Source organism: Nansenia antarctica, assembly GCF_963989245.1.
Source record: "Nansenia antarctica genome assembly, chromosome: 12".
Lineage (NCBI taxonomy): Eukaryota > Metazoa > Chordata > Actinopteri > Argentiniformes > Microstomatidae > Nansenia > Nansenia antarctica.
This window is the reverse complement of record NC_137682.1, coordinates 4179249-4202784: the sequence shown is the minus strand read 5'-3', so window position 1 is coordinate 4202784 and position 23536 is coordinate 4179249. Positions and strand designations below refer to the sequence as shown.

Here is a 23536-nt window from a genome sequence, read left to right as displayed (position 1 = left end):
ACTTGGACTTAGTCACATTCAGGGCTGGACTGGGACAAAAATTAGGCCCTGCCATGTGGCTCAGACCGGCCCAACACAATCGGTCCGACACCGCCGATCAACATGCTGGCAGTCTGTTGAATATACCATTTGTAAAAAAAAACTATAGACCGGAGTAAGTGACATGGACAGCAAGTATACCAATGCAAGTGTGAACCAGTGTACTCGCTCACTGTTGACGTACTCCACGGTGATGAGACATGGCTGCTGTATCTGTAGTAGGCCTAGCCCCCACAGTCGATCCAGAGAACATATCTGTCAGTTTCTGACATTTTGAGGCATCCTCTGCTAGCTTCTTACTTTTTTTCTCCCTAATTTTCTGGGCACCCCCTTTCACTATTTTATCTACGAACATGACACTGCACTTGGGTTGTCGGCCGAGGGATCGGAGTGGGGGAGGGGGCCGATGGACAGCAGGGCCTAAGCATGTGATTCGGCCAGCCCATGTGTTAGTATAAACGGGGGCCGCCGCTTGATTCAGCGCTAGTTGATGCCGCGATATTTTGGGCCGCGCTAGTTTGGGGTCGGCCGCACTAGTTTTTTTTATTATTATATTTTTTTGGGGGGGGGAGTCGGGGGGGGCGGCCCGACTAGCCCAAAACTAGCGCGGCCCACCTGCCAGCGGGCAGGTAGATTGTATGGCCAGTCCAGCGGTGGTCACGTTGATGCTGACAGACTCAGCATCAGACCAATTCATTCGCTTAGCTGATGGCTGACATGAGCCACCTGGATTTTCACCAGTTTTTTTGGGGGGTGTTTGTCACCTCAACTTGTCTCAGTGTTCTCTCTTTTCTATCTCGATCCCTTTCCCTCTCTCCGTCTCTCTATCCCTTTTTCTACTCGTCTTTTTCTCTTTCAATCTTTTAGAGATACAAAATGCTACATACTCACACTGAGGGAGACGCTCCACCCTTAACCCCCACCCCCTGCTCTCTTTCTCTAGCTCCCGCTCTCTCTCTCTCTCTCTCTCTCTCTCTCTCTCTCTCTCTCTCTCTCTCTCTCTCTCTCACACACACACACACAGACACCACACAGACGCACGCACACACACACACACACACACACACACAGACACCACACAGACGCACGCACACACACCACACACGCAGACACACCACACACGCACGCACACGCACGCACGCACACACACACACACACACACACATGTCTGGTTGTTAAATGTCTTGGTCTGTGTGAATACAGTAATATAACAGCGGACAACAAGTCAGAGGGTTGTTGAACAGTAACAACATTTCTATCCTCGGATTGCGCTCCAACATTATTCTCTGACGCTGACGTTCGTGTGTCCGTTCCTCTGTCCTGCCGCTAGGGGGCGGAAATGCTCCTAAACCCAGTAGATCTCCGCCTGACTTCTGGGAAACAGAAACTTACCAGAGGCAGAGACCATGGGGGGTGTGCTGTCCTGTGTGTGTGTGTGTGTGTGTGTGTGTGTGTGTGTGTGTGTGTGTGTGCGTGCATGCGTGTGTGTGTGTGTGTGTGTGCATGTGTGTGGTGTGTGTGTGTGTGTGTGTGTGTGTGTGTGTGTGTGTGTGTGTGTGTGTAGGGTTTCAATATGACAGTGATCCTGTGGCTTGATGCTGTTTGGGACGCTGCTCTGTCTCTTACTGGAACAGATATAGCAGGACAGACATCACACACACACACACACACACACACACACACACACACACTGACCCACACACACATTTGCACATATTTGACCCTGAAACTAATATGTTGTGTGTTGTCATGGTTTTTCAAAGTGATAAAACACACACACCCTCCTCCTTGCAGTGTGTGTTGGTGGTGGAGGTTATACGCCCACCCTAACCCTCGCCCCCCGCAGATCAACTTACTTTCAACATGATTGATGACCCAGTAACAGTGAAAGCCACTCAGCTCAGCAGAGCAGCCAAGCTGTTTGACTCTGTCTGTTTACCTGACCTCAGCTGCCTAATAGTGAGCTTAGTGATGGTATGGCTGCCTAATAGTGAGCTTAGTGATGCCCTGTTGTCAATCCATTACAAATACACTTTTTGAAGTGTATTTGATTTGTAAATGTAGGCTTACTAAAACATAAGTCATATGTTGAGCAGACCTGTTGTCTAAATGATGTTATTAATGATCAGTATTGTGCGCCAGGCCAACTGGCCAAGTACTTTCGATTTCGAGTGACAACCTCAGATCCGTCCTGCCTAGTTTTTAATGACGTAGGAGCCTTTATTTAATTTCTATTGGTTCATCAAATCCTGTGTTTTCTCATCAGGTGTTACTGCGCATGCGCCCGTCCCGTTTCGAGCGTCACATCGCCACATTTCCTCAACGTCTCAACCAAGCAGGCTGGGACAGACGCACTTCTCTGTCACTACTGGAGGATATTAAGTCACTTCTCTGTCACTGCTGGAGGATATCTTCGTAACAAGTCCAGATGAGGGGTGTTCCGGGTGTTCCGGGTGTTCTGGGTGTTCTGGGTTTGCTGCTCTGCGTTCACACCGCATCTGCAGGTCAGTGAGCTCCAACACATTTAATACATGATGGACATGCTGCTGTTTTACACTTGTTCTGCCTCTTCACTTCAGACTAAAGCACTTCACATTATTCACTCCATAAAACTACGTTTGGATGATGTTTGCTGTATCAAATCATGGGCCTTCAGTTATTTACACAATGAAATTCAGTCAAATTAAAATATAAATAATGAGTCAGATGTAATGAAAACGATCCGTGTTTGTGTCACATCCATTTGGTTTGATCCCCTCAGTGTTTGAGAGGTTTAGACAAATATAATATAATAATAATAACTTTTATTTCTATAGCGCTTTCCCTGCAAACGTTGCAGCTCAAAGTGCTTTAATCGTTATATAATCATAATTTAATTATTTAGTCATTTAAAGGCAATATGTAATTATACTACAATAATGTACTTTCCCGGAAAGAAATTCAGGACTGTTGTTTTACAGGTGGTTGGAGGTTTAATGACAGTTGATCAAACTATCTAAGACAGTGTTTCTCTAGTCAGACTCCCTTTAAAAGTATCAACATCTTTATTCTATCATGGAAACATAACTTACATTGTCAAAGAAGTGTGAAGATAAAAAACGAACTAAAAGGATGTAATGTACGACTAGAATAAAGAAATGGTTAAACAGAGCTGTGTATGAATATAATATACAGGTAAATAAAGATAACTTTAAATATGAATAGAAAAACGTGGACGTTGCTGCTGTGTTCCACTTTGTATTGGGAAATGAGTGCGTAGAAAGTATTGATATAGTAAATTAAAATAGTTCATAAAAATATATAGTTGTAGCAAAAATTATGTTTGGTTGTATATTACAACAATAATGTTTGGTTGTTGTATATTAGAATAATAATGTTTGGTTGTTGTATATTAGAATAATAATGTTTGGTTGTTGTATATTAGAATAATAATGTGTGGTTGTTGTATATTAGAATAATAATGTTTGGTTGTTGTATATTCGAATAATAATGTTTGGTTGTTGTATATTAGAATAATAATGTTTGGTTGTTGTATATTAGAATAATAATGTTTGGTTGTTGTATATTATAATAATAATGTTTGGCTGTTGTATATTACAATAATAATGTTTGGTTGTTGTATATTAGAATAATAATGTGTGGTTGTTGTATATTAGAATAATAATGTTGGTTGTCACACCTGGTCTGGGAACAGCAGATGTAGAGGACCTGATGTTCCTCTGTGGCTCAGTGGCTAGGCTGATGTTGTGGGTTCAATTCCTGCTGGGACCATACATACAAACAGTGTGTGTAGCCTTCCCACTGTGCTGTGAGCTGTGTGTGTGTGTGTGTGTGTGTGTGTGTGTGTGTGTGTGTGTGTGTGTGTGTGTGTGTGTGTGTGTGTGCGTGTGCGTGTGCGTGTGCGTGTTTGTGTTGCTTCTCACCAGGGGACTTTCCAGTCGTTGATTCATGGCCTGATAACTGCACTTGTTGTGGTAATCCCTCCATACACACATACCAACACACTCTGACAGGAGGTTTATTACTGTTGTGTTTATTAACGTGTTGGTTGTTTATATGATCTAAGGTGTGTTGAGAAATGCACTTTAGGACTAAATAAACATGAAACTTGAAGCTAACATGTTAACTTCCATGGTTGGTCGTGTAGATAAATGTAATCTAGTCAAATATAATGTTATATAATAAGTTTATTCATCATATCCGCAGCATACAGCCGTAGACGTGTAATGGAATGCTTTGGGCAGCTAGCTCCTCAACAACGCCACAAAGTACTCAGATAATAAAAACAACAACATAGGAAGCAATAGTAGTGAGAGATGAAGTCAAGCTGTATTCAGAGTTTTTCATTATGAAAACAAAGAATATGACTCCATGTCACACATCCCACAGCAACACAGATCTGACCAATCAGGTGTGAGCGCTGTGTCTGTGTGTCGGCCTTGTCAGGAGGACGGGGAGGTGAAGACACAAAATGGCCGTCTGGGTTTTTAGTGACGAGTGCTGCGCTTACACGACCTCAACAACATGTTGTCTCCTCCACGCCCTAGTGTGTGTGTGTGTGTGTGTGTGTGTGTGTGTGTGTGAGTGCGTGCGTGCGGTACTTTCCAGGAAATGCTTTGTCACACTGTGTGGTTTTATGAGTGTTTTGGTTGTGATGCTATAAAATAGTTTCTTATCAAGAGGAGAAGCACCTCCTTCAGCGTGATGTCAAACATCATCAGAGTGATTCCAGTCTGACAACTACAGGGAACTCTGTGTTTGCTGCCACGCCCCCTGGACACACCTCCACCTCCACTGGGTTAGGGTCAGGGTTAGGGTCAGGGTCAAGGTTAGTGTTAGGGTCAGGGTTAGGGTTAGGGTCAGGGTCAGGGTCAAGGTTAGTGTCAGGGTCAAGGTTAGTGTTAGGGTTAGGGTTAGGGCTAAGGTTAAGTTCAGGGTCAAGGTTAGTGTTAGGGTTAGGGTCAGGGTCAAGGTTAGTGTCAGGGTCAAGGTTAGTGTTAGGGTTAGGGTCAGGGTCAAGGTTAGTGTTAGGGTTAGGGTCAGGGTCAAGGTTAGTGTCAGGGTCAAGGTTAGTGTCAGGGTCAGGGTCAAGGTTAGTGTTAGGGTCAAGGTTAGTGTTAGGGTTAGGGTCAGGGTCAAGGTTAGTGTTAGGGTTAGGGTCAGGGTCACGGTTAGTGTTAGGGTCAAGGTTAGTGTTAGGGTTAGGGTCAGGGTCAAGGTTAGTGTTAGGGTTAGTGTTAGGGTCAAGGTTAGTGTTAGGGTTAGGGTCATGGTCAAGGTTAGTGTTAGGGTTAGGGCTAAGGTTAAGTTCAGGGTCAGGGTTAGGGTCAGGCCTACACACCTGTAACTAGTTGAATGTTGGGTAGTTCAGTAGATAACTAGTTGAATGTTGTAGATAGTTCAGTAGATAACTAGTTGGATAGTTCAGTAGATAACTAGTTGAATGTTGTAGATAACTAGATCTAGATCACTAGTCCAATGGCATCGATAGTCACAGGAAAGTTGCTGGGAGAAATTTCTCTCCTCTCCGTCTCTGGTTTGCTGCGTTTGTGAAGTAGCAGCGTAGTTCTCCAGGTGTGTTGGAGAGCAGCAGGACATCAGCTGAGCTCAGCAGAGGAGCAGAGACGTTGTTTTACTTCAGCCTGTCTGAACCTGAACCTGTTAGGCTTCATGATGATGATGATGATGTCAAGATGAAGGATTTACTCTGCATGTGAATCACCTGATAGTCAGAAACGCATCTCACTAGTCTGGCCTTGCCGTGGTGCCGAGCCCCTCAATGCCCCAGTAATGACACTGGTGGTAATACCAGCAGTGGCCAGTAGGTGTTAATACCAGCAGTGGCCAGTAGATGTTAATACCAGCAGTGACCAGTAGGTGTTAATACCAGCAGTGGCCAGTAGGTGTTAATACCAGCAGTGACCAGTAGGTGTTAATACCAGCAGTGGCCAGTAGGTGTTAATACCAGCAGTGGCCAGTAGATGTTAATACCAGCAGTGACCAGTAGATTTTAATACCAGCAGTGACCAGTAGATGTTAATACCAGCAGTGGCCAGTAGGTGTTAATGCCAGCAGTGACCAGTAGATGTTAATACCAGCAGTGGCCAGTAGGTGTTAATGCCAGCAGTGACCAGTAGATGTTAATACCAACAGTAGATGCTAATACCAGCAGTGACCAGTAGATGTTAATACCAGCAGTGGCCAGTAGGTGTTAATACCAGCAGTGGCCAGTAGGTGTTAATACCAGCAGTGACCAGTAGATGTTAATACCAGCAGTGGCCAGTAGATGTTAATACCAACAGTGGCCAGTAGATGTTAATACCAGCAGTGACCAGTAGATGTTAATACCAACAGTGGCCAGTAGATGTTAATACCAGCAGTGGCCAGTAGATGGCGCTGCAGCTCCATGCTCAGTGTTCTCTGTGTGTTGCTGTCTGACTGACATGGTTTGGGGTTAATAAAAGGTGTTTCATGTTGGAAGCTGCAGTGTTCAACCCTAGTTAAAGAGACAGTCATGACTGATACATTTCCCCCGAAATGGTACGACAGTAAAAACATTATTATGAATATGATGATTATTATTATTATTATTAATATTATTATTATTATTATTATTGTAACCAGGGAGTAGCTAAAGGACTGTAGAATTTAGGAAGGGCTGGTTATCTAACTAACTCGGAGCTAAATCGGCAGTGTAGGAGGATACAGGCAGGGGGCGCCAGCAACCCTTTAGACTAGCAGTACTAGCATTAGCATTAGAATTAGCATTAGCATTAGCATAACAGACAACTAAACACACAGTAATGTAGCAAAGATGAACAAACACATTTATTTTAGACAAATGATATATACATCCCCGTATATACTCCCTCCCAGCCGGCCACACACACACTCAATCACTCACTCACACGCAGGGCCTGGCCTGGAAAAGGCTTAGAGTCCCGGACTGAAAGGAGCGCGTTGAGGCCTGGTTGGAGCTCGCATGTGCTTCGAGGAAGGCAGCAGACAAAGGGGGGGGGGTGACGTAGCAACTCGAAGGGAAAGGGGCTTCTTCGTAGTCCACGACGAGGTGTGAATGGCTCAGGTCCGGTGGTCCACGGTCGGTTGCAATCCACCTCGTGAAGGCGACGGCTCTGTCCAGCTTGGGTCTCGCTTGGTCCAACGTTAGCAGCCGGCGGCTGGCAAGGCTGGCTAACGGGGACACAGCTAAACTGGGCTAGCGCTGCCAACTCAACGAACTCCGAACTCCCGCGGTGCTGCGGGTAGCCCGTGATTCACTACTAACAGTCAATGCCAAAGGCAGGTCTCCTCCGACACTCCGAGTCTCCCGTTCTCCTTGGGGACTGTTGAGAGATGTTGAATTGCTGCTGTAAGGTTTGCCCTCTGTCACCGTTGTAAACTCAATAATCACTCTTCAGGTCTTCAGCTTCAGCACGGTGTGCGTTTTACTGACTCCGCCATCTTAGATCGACTTCTCGTTTTCTCTGCTTCTTCTCACTCTCGTTACTCTCATCACTCTCATCACTCTGACGCACAGACCACTTCCGTCTCTATATATACACCAACCGAACATACATCCGGTCACGTACGCCAATCATACATCCGGTCACGTACGCCACTCAAAACCACGCCCACTAAACTGGCGCTTACACAATACTAAACAAATCTAAGACAGAACTTATACAATTACAATAACAATACATACACCTTCATGAGAAACGTACATGAATAGTATGGAAAATAATAAAGGAAATAACAGGGGCTAAATAGGGCTGATTCGGGGAAACTAAACTGGCTCTAAATTGTGGGCCTTCATAACAGCCGCCCCATGAAACCCTCGGTTTCATTTAACTAGGGAAGGCACACTGGCTAGGCTGCTCTAGCAGCGTGAGGTAGGAGGTGATAGTGTCCTTCGTAATTTGAGGGAGCTCAATCAGGCGTGCCACAGGTCGGGTGTAAGTGCGACCACCAACGTCCACGATGGCCGTCCGCACCCTTCCATCCGGACCCGGCAGGACCTTGGTCACTCTGCCCGTCTGCCAGGCGGCGCGTGGAAGGGACTGGTCGATCACCAGTACCACGGCACCTTCGGACAAGTTGTCTCTCTCCCTCGTCCACTTCTGCCTGACTTGCAGGGTCGGCAGGTAGTGCAGTATGAACTGCCTCCAAAACTGGTCCGCGAGCACCTGGCTGTGCCTCCACCATCTTCTTCCGGTGAGCTCTGCAGGGTCGTAGACTACCTGAGGCAGTGCAGAGTCTCGCCGCCCCATCAGCAAGAAGTTGGGCGTAATGGGATCCAGATCTGCTACATCACTGGAGGTATAGCCTAGGGGCCGGGAGTTCAAGATGCCCTCAATCTCTGCTAGTACAGTCTCGAGCACCTCATCGGTAGGCACCTTCTGTCCGAGAATGGTACGTAGGACGTTCTTTACTGAGCGAATCTCCCGCTCCCAGGCTCCCCCGAAGTGTGGAGCATTTGGGGGGTTGAACTCAAACTTCACTTGCTGGGAGGCGAGTCTGTCACGGGCCTCCTCAGTCATCGCAGCGTAGCTCGCCCTCAGCTCGGCCTCACCACCGACGAAGTTGGTGCCTCTGTCCGACCGGAGGGTCTTAGGGGTCCCTCGCCTGGAGGTGAACCTCTTGAAGGACATGAGGAAGCTGTCGCTTGTGAGCTGGTGCAGAACTTCAAGGTGCATTGCTCTCGTCGTCAGGCACGTGTAGATGATGCCCCACCGCTTTTCGGAGGCTCGCCGGTTTCGGACTAGGAGTGGCCCGAAACAGTCGACCCCAGTAGAGTGGAACGGAGCCTGTCTCAGTCGCAGCCGGTCCTCGGGCAGATCGGACATCATGGGCTGCGGCGGCGTGGCTCGCCACCTCTGGCAGTCCGAGCAGGACCTTTGATATCTCCGTACCGCCTCCCGTCCATGGAGTATCCAGAATCTCCGTCGTACCTCCGCGAAGACACGCTCTCCACCCGCGTGCTGCACTTTGTCATCATGGTGCTTGATGACCAATCTGGTGACCGGATGCTTAGTGGGAAGCACGATGGGATGCTTCGTGTCTAGGTCTAGATCTTGAGCGCGGCGCAGTCTGCCACCCACGCGAATGAGAACACCGTCGAGCTCTGGAGCTAAGCCGCGGAGTCTACTGTCCGAGGGGATCGGCTTCCCTTTCTCGAGACACTCCCGCTCTCGGAAGAAGGCATCCTGTTGGGCACTCTGCAGCACCAGGAGCTCCGCCGCGGTGTAATCTTCGGCGCTGAGCGTAGTATCTAGGGGTAGACCGGCCTTGGAGCAGAACATCCTCTTCTGCAGCTCTTCGAGCGTCTCACACTCCTCTCCCGGAGTAGTCTCAGGGTCTACGACCTGGGTGACTCCGCAGAACAACGTCTTACGCAGCTCTTTGTCCTCTCTGTCTTCTGCTAACGCCGGCGTGGCTGGCCACTCTGACTCCCGCTCCTGTAGGAAGTCTGGTCCCGTGTGATACAGGTGGGGCTCAGCCAGATCCTGGAGAGTTGCCCCTCTCGTGATGACGTCAGCGGGGTTCCTCTTGGTGTCTACATAACGCCAGCAGTTCACCTCAGTCAACTCCAGAATCTCTGCGACTCGGGTGCCCACGAACACCTTATACCGACATGAGCTGGACTTCAACCACTGGAGGACGGTAGTTGAGTCTGACCACATGGTGACGCTCATCAGAGGTAGCTGGAGCTCGTCGAGCAGGAACCTTCCCAGTTGCGCGCCGTTCAGGGCAGCACACAGCTCCAGTCTTGGGATGGACTGTTGCTTTTTCGGCGCCACTCGGGAACGTGCCAGGACAAACGAGACGTGGACTTCACCTCCAAGCTCTGCCGCTCTGACGTATGCCACGGACCCGTACGCCATCTCCGAGGCGTCGCAGAATACATGTAGCGTGATAACACTCCTCTCTAGGTCCGTGGAGGGAGGGAAGTAGCTCCGCTGCAGCTTGATGTGCTGGAGAGTGGGAAGTTCCTGCTCCCAGGCCTTCCACTTCTCTTCTAGGTGACGAGGCAGAGGATCGTCCCATCCTCGTTCTTGGGCCCACAGCTCCCGGACAAGCACCTTGGCCATCGTCGTGAAGGGAGCGATATATCCCAGTGGGTCGTACTGGCTCGCTAAAGTGCTGTATATCGTTCTCATCGTGACGCGTTGGGGCTTGGCAGGCTTATTGCGATAGCGTAGAGTGTCGGTCTGGAACTGCCAGATAAGTCCGAGCGTCATCTCCTGAGCATCATCTGGTGAGTGAGAGACCCAAGCCTCGCTGCTAGTCGAGGTGGCCTCCTTCGGGAGGTCTCTGATGACTTGCGGGTCGTTGCTGGCCCACTGGCAGATCTCAAATCCACCCTCCGGGAGATGAGCACGCAGGTCCTGGACTAGCTGACGGGCTTCCGTGGCTGTCTTCGAACTGTGGAGGCAGTTGTCCACGTAAAAGCTCTTATGGACGGCGTCAAACACTCCAGGAGGTGCCGTCTCCTGCGCGGCGTGAGTCTGTAGCGCATAGGTAGCGCAACAGGGGCTGCAGGTTGTCCCGAAGGGTAGCACCTCCCACTGGTAGATAGAGGGGTCGGGGTCGCTCGGGTCCTCTCTCCAGAGAAACCTCATGAGTGGCTTGTCTTCCTCCAACATCCTGACCTGGTGAAACATTCGCTTAATGTCACCACTGACTGCGATCGGCTGCTGACGGAATCGCACCAGAACTCCCAAGAGGGCTGGGGTCAAGGTTGGACCAGGGAGAAGATAGTGGTTGAGGTTGAGCTTCCCCACCTGGTAGCTACAGTTGAAGACCACTCGGTTCTTCCCGTTGTGGTGAACATTGTGGTGCGGGAGGTACCAAGACTCGGCACTCTGGTTCGCCTCGGCTGGCTCAAGCTTCTTCACCAGACCGGACTCCGTCAGTTTCTTCATCTCCGCTCTGTAAGAAGCAGCAAGGACCTCGTCCTTCCTCATACGCTTCTCAGTGCTGGTCAGACACTGTAGGACGGTTCGAGGGGATACTCGAAACTCTGGCATGGGTTCTCTTCGGAGTAGTGGTGTGACGTATCTCTTCACGCCCTGGACTTCGATACGCACTGTCTTTGCTTTAAGGAGGTCTATGGCGTAGACGTCCTCCTTTGACCGTACGTAGAGCTTCTCATTCTTGTAGGGCGCAACGTCTAGCGTCCACAGCTTCTGGACGTTGTCTAGTAGCGCCGCATTCATGGAGTCCACACTGGTGTGAAGGCAGTTGATGGTCTGCACTTCTTCGGTGCGGACATGGAGGGATGACGTAGCTCTCCCGTCTCTATCTCTCCACTCGGTAGCGCCTTGGAGGGCCCACCCAAGCGCAGTCTTAACAGCCATCGGGCAGCCTCGCGGTCCTCTCAGCGGAGGACGGAGCGACACGATCAGTGCAGCGTTGTCCGAGCCGATGAGAAGGGTTGGCTCCGCTCCTTCTATCGGATGTAGGTCTACTCGCCGTAGGTGGGAATATCTTGCGCGTAATCTCTCCAGGGGGTAGTCGTAGCGGGAGAGCGCTAGCTGGTCTGCGGTGAAGACATTCTGAAGCCGATATCTATCCGACGGCCGCCCCGCCGGGGAGATAGAGAAGTTGATTCTCGCCCCGGTGACCTCTTTAAGGTCGCGACGTATCGTGCGCAGAGTCAGCTTCTCCTCAGTCCCGTGGAGCCCCAACTGGCGCACTGCCTCCTGGAGGAGGATGGTCCGTTCCGACCCGTCGTCTAGAACGGCGTACGTGTCGTACACAGCGTTGTTGTGGTGCAGTCGGACCTTCACCACCTTCAGTAGGACCTTGGAGCCGCTGCTCTGGGTTGGGTCTAGATAGTAGACAGGTGTTTCCTCTTCCGGTGCGCTACCGGACCTAGGGCTTCTGGTGCCCTCCGTGGACCTGGCGAGGGAGACCTCGTGTAGGATGTTGAGGTGGACCTCCTCACAGCGGTTGCACTTTCTCCTCAAGGTGCAGTTCTTAGCCAGATGGTCGCGCCCACAGTTCCAGCACCTCTTGTTCTCCTCGAGCCACCTCTGCTTGGCCTCGGTACTCAGGTTGTTGAAGTCACTGCACTCATTGAACCAGTGCTCGCTGGTGCAGTACGGACATGGCGGTGGACCTCTCCGTCCCTTTTGAGGGGGTTGAGAGGAATCCTTTCCCTCAGGTCGGGCTTTCCTCTCTCTCCGAGGCTCTTCCTCCGTGTGCAGCACTCCTACTGGGCGTCCTCTGTTCGAGCTCGGCCTGTCCCAGCGGTCTCCCTTCTCCCTCTCCTTCTTCGGCTCAGCGTAACCCATGGCGTCTACGTTGGTGTCATGCACTTCCTCCAGTAGGAACTCCGCGAAGGCAGCCATGCTCAGACCCAACTTCCCGGGGTTACGAACGCGCTGCTGTCGCCGGAACCTCTCCTGCCGGAAGCGTGGGATCTTGCGGAGCAGCCGCTCTACGTTGGAGGTGCTGTTGATCTCGCTGGCGCCAGCTGGGCCCTGCGTCTTCAGCATTCCAACCAAGGTGTGCACGCGGAGCGCGAAGTCATCCAGCGCCCGTTCATCCTTGATGGGGGCCTGCTGTTCGAGGGCTTGCAGTTCAGCAAGGGCGTGGTTCCAGGGACGACCGTAGCGGGCATCCAAGTCGGCGAGCGCTCTGGTGTAAGGTGTCGGTGCGGAGGCATGGGCCAGAACCATGTTGTGGGCTCTGGGGTTCCTCACATGCTGAAGGAGAATCGCATATTTGTAGGACTCTGAGCAGGAGTCGTCCAAGAGCGTGTCTAGGCAGATGCGTAGTTCCACATACTGGCTCCTGTCCTCGTCCTTGAAGAAGGGGAACTTGGGTCCCTCCACCTGGGGAAACATCCTGTAGTGGATGATCGGGGCTGGAGTGACGGTCTGGGTGTCCGGCCTGCATGCATTTTGGTTCCCTGGAGGACCTAGGGGTGTGCTACGCTCTTGGTGAATGGCTCCCCTCCCGGGCAGCGACGCTGGCTCCCTCTGGGCCGCGTAGCGGTCGGGTCCCTGGTCCTCTTCCTTCCAGGTGGTCAGCTGGGCCTGTAGTTGGACAGTCATGGCGGGGGTCATGGAGCCATCGGCGGGGGGTTCAGGAGATGGCACTCGAGAGGGCCGTGCGGATGATGCTCTGGAGCTACGGGCCGACGGAGCTCTGCTGATGCACACGTCGCGCATGGTCTGCATCACTTCCGCCATCGTCTCCGCGTGCAGTTGCTCTCTCTCCATCTGGAGGCGCTCGCGCTCGAACTGGATGCGTTCCCTCTCTAACGCCTCCTGACGCTGTCTCTCCGCCGCACGTTCCGCTCCGTTCATCTGCCTCTCCGCCGCGCGTTCCGCCCCCTCCATCTGGAGGCGTTCACGTTCTAGCGCCTCCTGGCGCTGCCTCTCCGCCGCGCGTTCCGCCCCCTCCATCTGGAGGCGTTCACGCTCGAACTGGAGGCGTTCCCGCTCTAACGCCATCTCGGCCTGTTGGCGCATACATTCTGACAGCGCGGCACTACTCCCTCTGGAGTGCATGCTATCCGCCCCAGAGGCAGAACTGCCCACGGAAACCCTGGACCGGGTGGAAGCCACTGAACGGCAGGAGCTAGGTCTCGAGCGCGCCGTACTGGGAGGCAGATCGTTAAGGCTGAGGCCCTCCCTCTTCCGCCCGCAGGCGCTGTCGGACCGGGCCTCTCCTTCCTGCTCTTCCGTTTCTACGGCAAAACCCTGCTGTTCTGCCATCTCATCCTCAGGCTGGTGCTCTTTGATGGCTGTCTCGGTGCTAGCCACCCGCGCGCCGGCGGACACCTCGGCCTCTCCGACCACTGTATCCCGTGGAGTGCGCTCCTCACTACCACTCAGTGAGCTTTCGAGCTCAAGCTCATACTCCTGTAACCTCGGAGGCAACCGCGGGACTCTCTGTGGTCGTGGCTCTGGCTCAGGGGGCGGAGAAGGGGGGGTAACTGTCTTGTCTGGTTGGCTGCGCTCAGCCATGCTATCACTACACAACCTATCCGGCTCGAAGGACCAATTGTAACCAGGGAGTAGCTAAAGGACTGTAGAATTTAGGAAGGGCTGGTTATCTAACTAACTCGGAGCTAAATCGGCAGTGTAGGAGGATACAGGCAGGGGGCGCCAGCAACCCTTTAGACTAGCAGTACTAGCATTAGCATTAGAATTAGCATTAGCATTAGCATAACAGACAACTAAACACACAGTAATGTAGCAAAGATGAACAAACACATTTATTTTAGACAAATGATATATACATCCCCGTATATACTCCCTCCCAGCCGGCCACACACACACTCAATCACTCACTCACACGCAGGGCCTGGCCTGGAAAAGGCTTAGAGTCCCGGACTGAAAGGAGCGCGTTGAGGCCTGGTTGGAGCTCGCATGTGCTTCGAGGAAGGCAGCAGACAAAGGGGGGGGGGGTGACGTAGCAACTCGAAGGGAAAGGGGCTTCTTCGTAGTCCACGACGAGGTGTGAATGGCTCAGGTCCGGTGGTCCACGGTCGGTTGCAATCCACCTCGTGAAGGCGACGGCTCTGTCCAGCTTGGGTCTCGCTTGGTCCAACGTTAGCAGCCGGCGGCTGGCAAGGCTGGCTAACGGGGACACAGCTAAACTGGGCTAGCGCTGCCAACTCAACGAACTCCGAACTCCCGCGGTGCTGCGGGTAGCCCGTGATTCACTACTAACAGTCAATGCCAAAGGCAGGTCTCCTCCGACACTCCGAGTCTCCCGTTCTCCTTGGGGACTGTTGAGAGATGTTGAATTGCTGCTGTAAGGTTTGCCCTCTGTCACCGTTGTAAACTCAATAATCACTCTTCAGGTCTTCAGCTTCAGCACGGTGTGCGTTTTACTGACTCCGCCATCTTAGATCGACTTCTCGTTTTCTCTGCTTCTTCTCACTCTCGTTACTCTCATCACTCTCATCACTCTGACGCACAGACCACTTCCGTCTCTATATATACACCAACCGAACATACATCCGGTCACGTACGCCAATCATACATCCGGTCACGTACGCCACTCAAAACCACGCCCACTAAACTGGCGCTTACACAATACTAAACAAATCTAAGACAGAACTTATACAATTACAATAACAATACATACACCTCCATGAGAAACGTACATGAATAGTATGGAAAATAATAAAGGAAATAACAGGGGCTAAATAGGGCTGATTCGGGGAAACTAAACTGGCTCTAAATTGTGGGCCTTCATAACAATTATTATTATAGAGATACCACAGAGCTAAAGGGTCTCTTAAGTGTGAAGATTCACCGTCAGTGACCAAATATGATGGTAAACCTCCTTTGTAAGAGTTCATACATACATGGTATTATATCTCTGCATTCTCTCATTCATGTTTCTTCTAGTGACCCACACCTTTCAGAACTTCTACACTGCGTCCTCTGGAGTTCCAAACCTCCCAGAGTTTGTGGCTGTGGCGATGGTGGATGGTGTTCAGATTGAACACTATGACAGCATCACCAAGAGAAAGGTGCCCAAACTGGACTGGATGAACAACGTGACTAAAGATGAGCCACAGTACTGGGAGACGAACACTCAGCGTTTGATGGGCCACCAGCAGGAGAACAAAGCAAACCTTGGTATTGCAAAGCAGCGTTTCAACCAGAGTGGAGGTGAGAGCAACACCTTCTTTACTGTTACATTCCTCCTGATGGTTTTAACCATAGTTGATATTTCCGTGTTGTTCTCTTGGATCTGGGGAAGTTCTGACATGATCCGTCTCACATTGAGAAGCATCAACATGATCCTACACACACACACAGACACGCACACAGGCACACACACGCACACACACAGGCACGCGCACGCACACACACACACAAGCACGCGCACACACTCTCTCTCTTACACAAAGGCACGCACGCACACACATACGCAGTCACGCACACACACACACACACTCTCTCTCTGACTGAACTCCACCCTCTCTCTCCCCCCCCATCATCTCCCTCTCTCTCTCTCCCCCCCCCCCCTCTCTCTCTCTCTCCCACTCTCTCTCTCAGATGTACATATTAACCAGATGATGGATGGTTGTAGTTGGGATGAGGAGACTGGAGTCACAGAGGGGTTTCTTCAGTTTGGTTATGATGGAGAGGACTTCCTGTCCTTTGACCTGCGGACGTCTACATGGATCGCTCCAGTGTCACAGGCCGTCATCACCAAACACAAGTGGGACAGAGATCTAGCTACTAATGAGTACAACAAACACTTCCTCACCCAGACCTGCGTTGAGTATCTGAAGAAGTACCTGCAGTACGGGGAGAGCACTCTGAAGAGGACAGGTACACACACACTGACACATTTCTTACTCATATTGCTCTCTCTCTCTCCCTCTCTCTATCTTTCTCTCTCCCACTGCCTCCCCCCCTCTCTCCCTCTCACTCTCTCTACCCTTCTCTCTCTCCCCCTCCTCTTCCCCCCTCCCCTCTCTCTCCTCCTTCCTCTCACTCCATCATCCCCCGCTCTCTCACCCCACCCTATCCCTCCCCCACAAACTGCTGCCCCAAGCTCCCTCCCCCTCCCTCTTCCTTACCCTCCCTCTCTCTCCCCCTCCTTTCTCTCTACCTCCCTCCCTCCCCCTTCATACCCACCTCCCCCCCTCCTCCATTTGAAGACATCTCACATTTGTGTGATTAGTCAAGTTCAGTTGGGTTCATCCCCACAATTTAACTTTTATTTATGCTCCTTTCTATCACTCCCTCTCTCTTCCCATCTCTCTACCCCTGCTGTTCTCTCTTCCCCTCCCTCTTACTCCCTCCCTCTCTTCCTCTCCCCCTCCCCCCCCCCCCCCCCCCCCAGTCCCTCCCTCAGTGTCTCTGTTCCAGAAGACCCCCTCCTCTCCAGTCACCTGCCACGCTACAGGTTTCTACCCCAATGCAGTGATGGTGTTCTGGTCGAGAGATGGAAATCAGCTGTTTGAGGATGTGGAGTACGGAGAGCTTCTCCCCAACCACGACGGAACCTTCCAGATGAGGACTCGCCTCCTTGTGAAGCCTGAGGACTGGGAGAAGAACCAGTATGACTGTGTGGTTCAGCTCTCTGGGATGGAGGTCGACATCGTCATCAGACTGGAGCGCTCCGTGATAAAGACCAACAGAGGTAAGGAGATACAACGTGATCATTCTCAGTGACTCAGAGTACAGCAGAGCACCATGGACTCCCTCACTAAACGTCCTCATGTTCTCCATCTCTCAGCGGACCTGGTCAGCGTACCCCTCTCTGACAACATGTTCACTCTTCACATTCACAAAGTCCCTTCAGGAACTCTTACTGAGTGACAGAGAAAGTGGCTTGGTTGAGAGGAAACCAAACTGTGACCCAGAGTTCCAGTCTGACTGCTCTGTGTTGGTTACAGGTGCCACTGACCCCCCCGCCTCCCTGGGCCTCATCATTGGAGCTGTGGTCGGACTCCTCCTCCTGGCTGCCATCATCACCACTGTGTTCTTCATCATGAAGAAGAAGAAGAGCAAGAAAGGTGAGAAACGCCTCCTCTTCATCATATCATCAGTGGAGGTGTTGTTGTCAGTATGTTAGCAGTGATGAAGTCGTCTGTATTGATGTGTGTTAGTGGAGTTGGTAGATGGAGATGTTTCACCAGGAATAGTGTTGTGATGTGAAGTCAGGGCTGGAGAAGTAGCGCCTCTAAGGAATCTAAAGAGAACACAGGCGTGTTATCAGGTTTGCACACAGGTTGAAGAGGCATGGCTAGGTTTCAAAACCAAATTCCTAAATATTATTGACAGTATAGCCCCCATGAGAACCACCAGGGTTAAAACCCGATCGGAACCATGGATGAATTCGGACATTCTAAATGCTATGAAAGTCAGAGACCTAAAATGCTCTGAAGTTCAAAAATGCAAATCAAAATTAGTGAAACACTTAAACGAAGATCACAAAACCCACTTTGAGAAAATTAAAAAACAATGCAACAAACTATGCAATCAGGTAATTACCATGACCAAATCTGCTAAGAAAGAAAACCTCGATAACAAAATCGAAGAAAACTTAAACAAACCACGTGACCTTTGGAAGCTACTTAATAGCCAACTAGGTTGCAGTCAAAAACTCAAAACCAGGTCTACAAACATCAGCATAAAATCTGGTGATTCTCTCCTTACAGACAAGCTGGATGTGGCTAAGTGCTTAAACACTTTCTTTACAACCATAGCCACTAAATTAGTTAACAATCTACCACCCCACTCAGGGCGTTATGGTGTAGAGCACATCCGTGCGTTCTACAATAAACTGGGTGTACGCAATGATGATTTTAAACTCTCCATGGTGTCAAACGATGAGGTGTTTAAAAAGCTAGGCGCTCTACACTCAGAAAAGGCCACGGGCCATGACAATATTCCAGCCAGATTTCTAAAAGACTCAGCTGCCTCCATTACCCCAATCATCACCCACATAATAAACCTCTCCATCAAACAGGGACACGTCCCCCTTGACTTTAAAATAGCAAGGGTAACCCCACTGTATAAAAAAGGAAGCAAATTAGACCCAGGCAACTACCGACCTGTTTCTATTCTCAATTCCATCTCTAAACTTATGGAAAAAATAGTTTATGAACAGGTCGATAGGTACCTTACCGAAAAAAAGCTGATGTATGAATTTCAATCAGGATTCAGAACATCCCATTCCACTGACACATGCCTTCTCTATTTGAACGACCACATCAACCATGAGGTGGACTCGGGCAAGTACTGCGGCATGGTCATGCTGGACCTCCAGAAGGCCTTCGACACAGTAGATCACCACATATTGTTAGATAAACTGAAAGCAATTGGGTTCGATAGAACATCGGTGAGCTGGATGCAATCCTACTTAGAGGGGAGGGAACAGGTGGTTAGTGTGAACGGAACACTGTCCCCCCCCCTCCCAGTGACCTGCGGCGTTCCACAAGGAAGCATATTGGGACCTTTACTGTTCCTAATATATGTGAATGACATGTCATCAGCATGTAATTGCAATTTGTTCCTGTTCGCGGATGACTCGGCTCTGCTGGTCTCTGACAGGGACATATTGCAGGTGGAAAAAGCGCTAAGCACTGAACTGAGTAGAATCTGCATCTGGCTAGCTGACAATAAACTATCAATACACCTAGGTAAAACTGAAACCATCCTATACGGATCCCCATCTAAACTCAGAAAGGCTGAACATTTTAAAATAAAAGTGGGTAACATTAATATCACAAGAAAAGAGGATATTACATACCTGGGCTCCATCTTAGAGGCAAATCTTTCCGGAGATAAAATGGCAGCAAAAGTAATCAAAAAAGTGAACCATAAAACTAGATTCTTGTACAGGATATCCTCACTTGTCAGTAAAAACACACTGAGGACCCTATCAGGAGCTCTCATTCAATGTCACTTCGACTATGCCGTAACATCATGGTACTATAGAACCACAAAGGCCCATAAAACAAGACTCCAGACAGCCCAAAATAAACTGGTTAGGCTTCTGCTAGGCCTCAACCCTAGGACACATCTAACCGCTGCTCATTTTTTGAGCCTTGATTGGCTACGAGTAGTTGACAGAGTGCAGCAGCTTGCACTGGGCCTAGTCTTCAAGATACGCTACACCACAAAGACACCCAAGTACCTGTCAACATACTTCCAAAAAGTGAACAACGTCCACACTTACAACACCAGAGGAAGCTCCACGAACCACGTTCAACCGCGTTGCACCACAAACAAGGGTTTAAACTCGTTTGCAAACAATGCAGTAAAGATGTGGAACGCCCTTCCTATAATCTTAAAGGAGTGCAAAACACTGCCCACCTTCAAAACCACTCTCAAAAAACATTTACAGGAGGCTGCAATCCGTAACTGGACCCTCTAAAACAAAAATCTGATTAAAAGACCTGAACTACCCACTGTACATACTTTGTGTTTTGTCCCCCGCCCCCACCTGTGGTGTATGTCCCCACCTGTCCTACCCGCTGTACATACCTCATGTTTTGTTGTATTGTTCTTCCCATGATGGATGTACGTTTATCTTGTAGATAGTAATAGTTATTTGTCTGTATTATCATGTAGATAGTACTAGTTCTTTTCTTATGTCTGTCTTACATGTAACGATGAATTGAAAATCAAGGACCCCAATTGAAATAAGCCAGTGGCTTTCTTGGGTTTTTATCCTCTTAGTTTGACCTTGTATGTAATATGTACTTTCATGTACCTACTTCTGCAAACATTCTAATAAAGCTTTCAATCAATCAATCAATCCTGTCAGGAACACAAAATACACTAGAAATACAGGATGTGACATATGTAGTTAGCAACGTCTCTTACATGTTGGTTAGTTAGTAAAGTGTCATACATGTTGGTTAATTAGTAAAGTGTCATACATGTTGGTTAGTTAGTAATAGTAATATTCTATTAAACCAAACTATAAGAGTCAGTAATATCTTCATGTACAACTCTGTGTTTCAGGCTTCTCCCAAGCTAGCAGTAAGTATTCTACACCTTCGTGTTGCATTTACAAATGTACACTGAACTGAATGACAAATTAATCATGTGTGGCTGTTCACCATGTATCTTTTACTAGAAACTGTAAAAACTGAAATATTTACTTACATTTAATTTAATATTGTATCTATTTAGTTGTTGTTGTTGTTGTTGTTGTTGTTGTTGTGTTTTATACTGTGTGAATGTTAATCTGCTATGGTGCGTCTTGGCCAGGGCTGCCTTATAAAAGAGATTCATATCTCAAAGTGACCTGGATAAATAAAGCATGAATGAAAACATGCAAATGTTGTTGACGTATAACATGGGACTGTTTCCATGTCAGAATGTAGTTCTGTATTCCTGGTTAGTTGAACTGGCCTTGTCTTGTTTCCTCGTAGCTTCTGACGACAGTTCCAACAACTCTGCACCCAAAGCATGAGGTTTCTCTGCACTGATGAAACAGGTGAGATCCTAGTTGTGGAAACAGACTTCATCCATGCATACGACACTAGTCCTCTGTTGACATGAGTCAGTGATTTAGGGCCGACATGTTAGGCAGTTCTAGAATAGGTGGGTCTCTCAAGTCTGGTCTCTTTGACCTCCAGAGGAACACGTAGGTCTAGGGGATGGTGAGTTGGACTGGTGATCAGAAGGTCATGAGTTCAAATCCCACTTGGGAACACCACCACTAGTGTCCTTGAGTAAGACCTGGGAACACCACCACTAGTGTGCCCTTGAGTAAGACCTGGGAACACAACCACTAGTGTGCCCTTGAGTAAGACCTGGGAACACCACCACTAGTGTGTCCTTGAGTAAGACCTAGGAACACCACCACTAGTGTGTCCTTGAGTAAGGCTCTTAGCCCTAAATCCCTAAATTACTCCAGGGAGACTGTCCCTGTAATCTCTAATTGTAAATCTCTTTGGATAAAAGCGTCTGCTATATGGTAAAAATTAGAACAAATTAAAATACCTCACTTACATCACTGAACTCAGAATTGACTGTGTGTGTGTGTGTGTGTGTGTGTGTGTGTGTCCTCACAGGAGAGCAGCAGAGACCGGAGGAGGATATGAAGTCATCTCATCTGACAGATGAAGTCAGATCAACGTGCACCTCGACACAAACACATGATTCTCTAAAACAGCCTAACCCTAACCCTGTCTCTGATGAACTCTTATTGTTGCTGCACCTGATCAGCGGATGGCAAAGATATACAGTAACAAAAATCACATTTTCATATTTGTAGGTTTTCATCATAATTCACATCCATGTGTTTTGTTGTGGTTCATCGTTGATGATAAACATCCACACTGCAGTCATTAGACGCTTTCCTCCAAAGCCACTTACAATCAGGACATTTGTCTCAGTCAGTGAATCAACTGTCCATCAGTCATCACCAGTCAACCTTCCATAAGAACAAGTGTCATCAGCAGTCACACTTCTAGACAACTCATCCAAAACCTCATACATTTTCTGGGGGCTATGAGATACTTCCTTCATATGAATCAATATCTGAAATCATTAAAGTTTGTGTTTGAGATTATCTGCGCTCTGCTTTATAGAAATCCTGGTGGAAAGGGTTATTCTAGTGGGTTTGTGTGATTCTATTGTTTCTGTATCAGTAGGGAGAGAAACTGTTCTTGGGAACTAAATTGTGTGTAAATCTGGTTTATTTGGATGAATAAAATGGGGATTGAAAACAAACTAAATGTGTTAGGACTATCTGTTATGTAAGTGTGTCTGTGTGTAGCAAATTTGAGGTTAACCCTTGCACCCTTAATTACCACTTGCTTATCATTGTTACTTAATTAACATCAGAATTTAGTCAAATAGTAATTAATACATTTTATGCAGTGGTGTAGTACATTTTTTTCTAGTGGGTAGGCCTATACTGTGATTTTTCCCTCCCAGCCTCATATCGTTCATTTCGGAACGCCATAAAAATAAATCTGCGCTCCCCGTCTAACGTTATATATATATAACATTACATGTTATAACGCTGATCTGTCCATGATAGTGCTGCATTTTGACATATTTCATGTCGCATCTCCCCCAGTTGATGGTATATGACGCTATAGTCAGTCCCAATCAGTGGCGGACTCAGGCTGTTTGAAGGGCAGGGGGGCGAAAAGAAAAAAAAGGCACCTACTGCACAACATGGGACCCCATCAGTGCACATGGTCAAATTTAGACCATTGTAAGGGCAGCCAATAGGGCACATCCTCTAATTTTCGCCACTCAAAAGGGCACTTTAGCCACTCAAAAGGGCATTTTTGCCACTCAAAAGGGCACTTAAGAGAGACTTTTTTCAACCATGGGGGCACCAGGAGGGGCGGTGACCCCCCCCCCCATGAGTCCGCCAGTGGTCACAATGGTCCAAAAGTCAAGTGCTTCCTAACACAGACGGGGTGAAGTTTATGAATTAAAGTGTGAAAAGTTCTGTCACAAAACGCCGTTACGTATCCTCGCACATTTCTAAGTGGGTATATGGAAATCCTTGGCCTTTCCTAGTGGGTATACGGCGTAGTCCTACACCACTGCTTTTATGCCACATAACCCGTGTGTAGACCTGTGTCTGGTTGTTAAATGTCTTGGTCTGTGTGAATACAGTAATATAACAGCGGACAACAAGTCAAAGGGTTGTTGAACAAAAATGTCTATCCTCGGATTGCGCTCCAACATTATTCTCTGACGCTGACGTTCTCTGTCCTGCCGCTAGGGGGCGGAAATGCTCCTAAACCCAGTAGATCTCCGCCTGACTTCTGGGAAACAGAAACTTACCAGAGGCAGAGACCATGGGGGGTGTGGTGTCCTGTGTGTGTGTGTGTGTGTGTGTGTGTGTGTGTGTGTGTGTGTGTGTGTGTGTGTGTGTGTGTGCGTGCATGCGTGTGTGTGTGTGTGTGTGTGTGTGTGTGTGTGTGTGCGTGTGTGTGTGTGTGTGTGTAGGGTTTCAACATGACAGTGATCCTGTGGCTTGATGCTGTTTGGGACGCTGCTCTGTCTCTTACTGGAACAGA

The 23536-nt window shown here is 49.0% G+C and overlaps 1 protein-coding gene across 1 annotated transcript; it reads left to right on the top strand.

Annotated features, from left to right (window-relative positions):
• The first annotated feature begins 2441 nt into the window (after nt 1-2441).
• Nucleotides 2442-22200, top strand: LOC308168702 (major histocompatibility complex class I-related gene protein-like). Its single transcript, XM_080543320.1, has 8 exons — nt 2442-2543; nt 15417-15683; nt 16074-16352; nt 16870-17169; nt 17426-17545; nt 20505-20522; nt 20918-20982; nt 21563-22200. Exons 1-7 carry the CDS (start codon nt 2468-2470, stop codon nt 20956-20958), a joined length of 1101 nt encoding a protein of 366 aa, XP_080399446.1. The 5' UTR covers nt 2442-2467; the 3' UTR covers nt 20959-20982; nt 21563-22200.
• The last annotated feature ends 1336 nt before the right edge of the window (nt 22201-23536 follow it).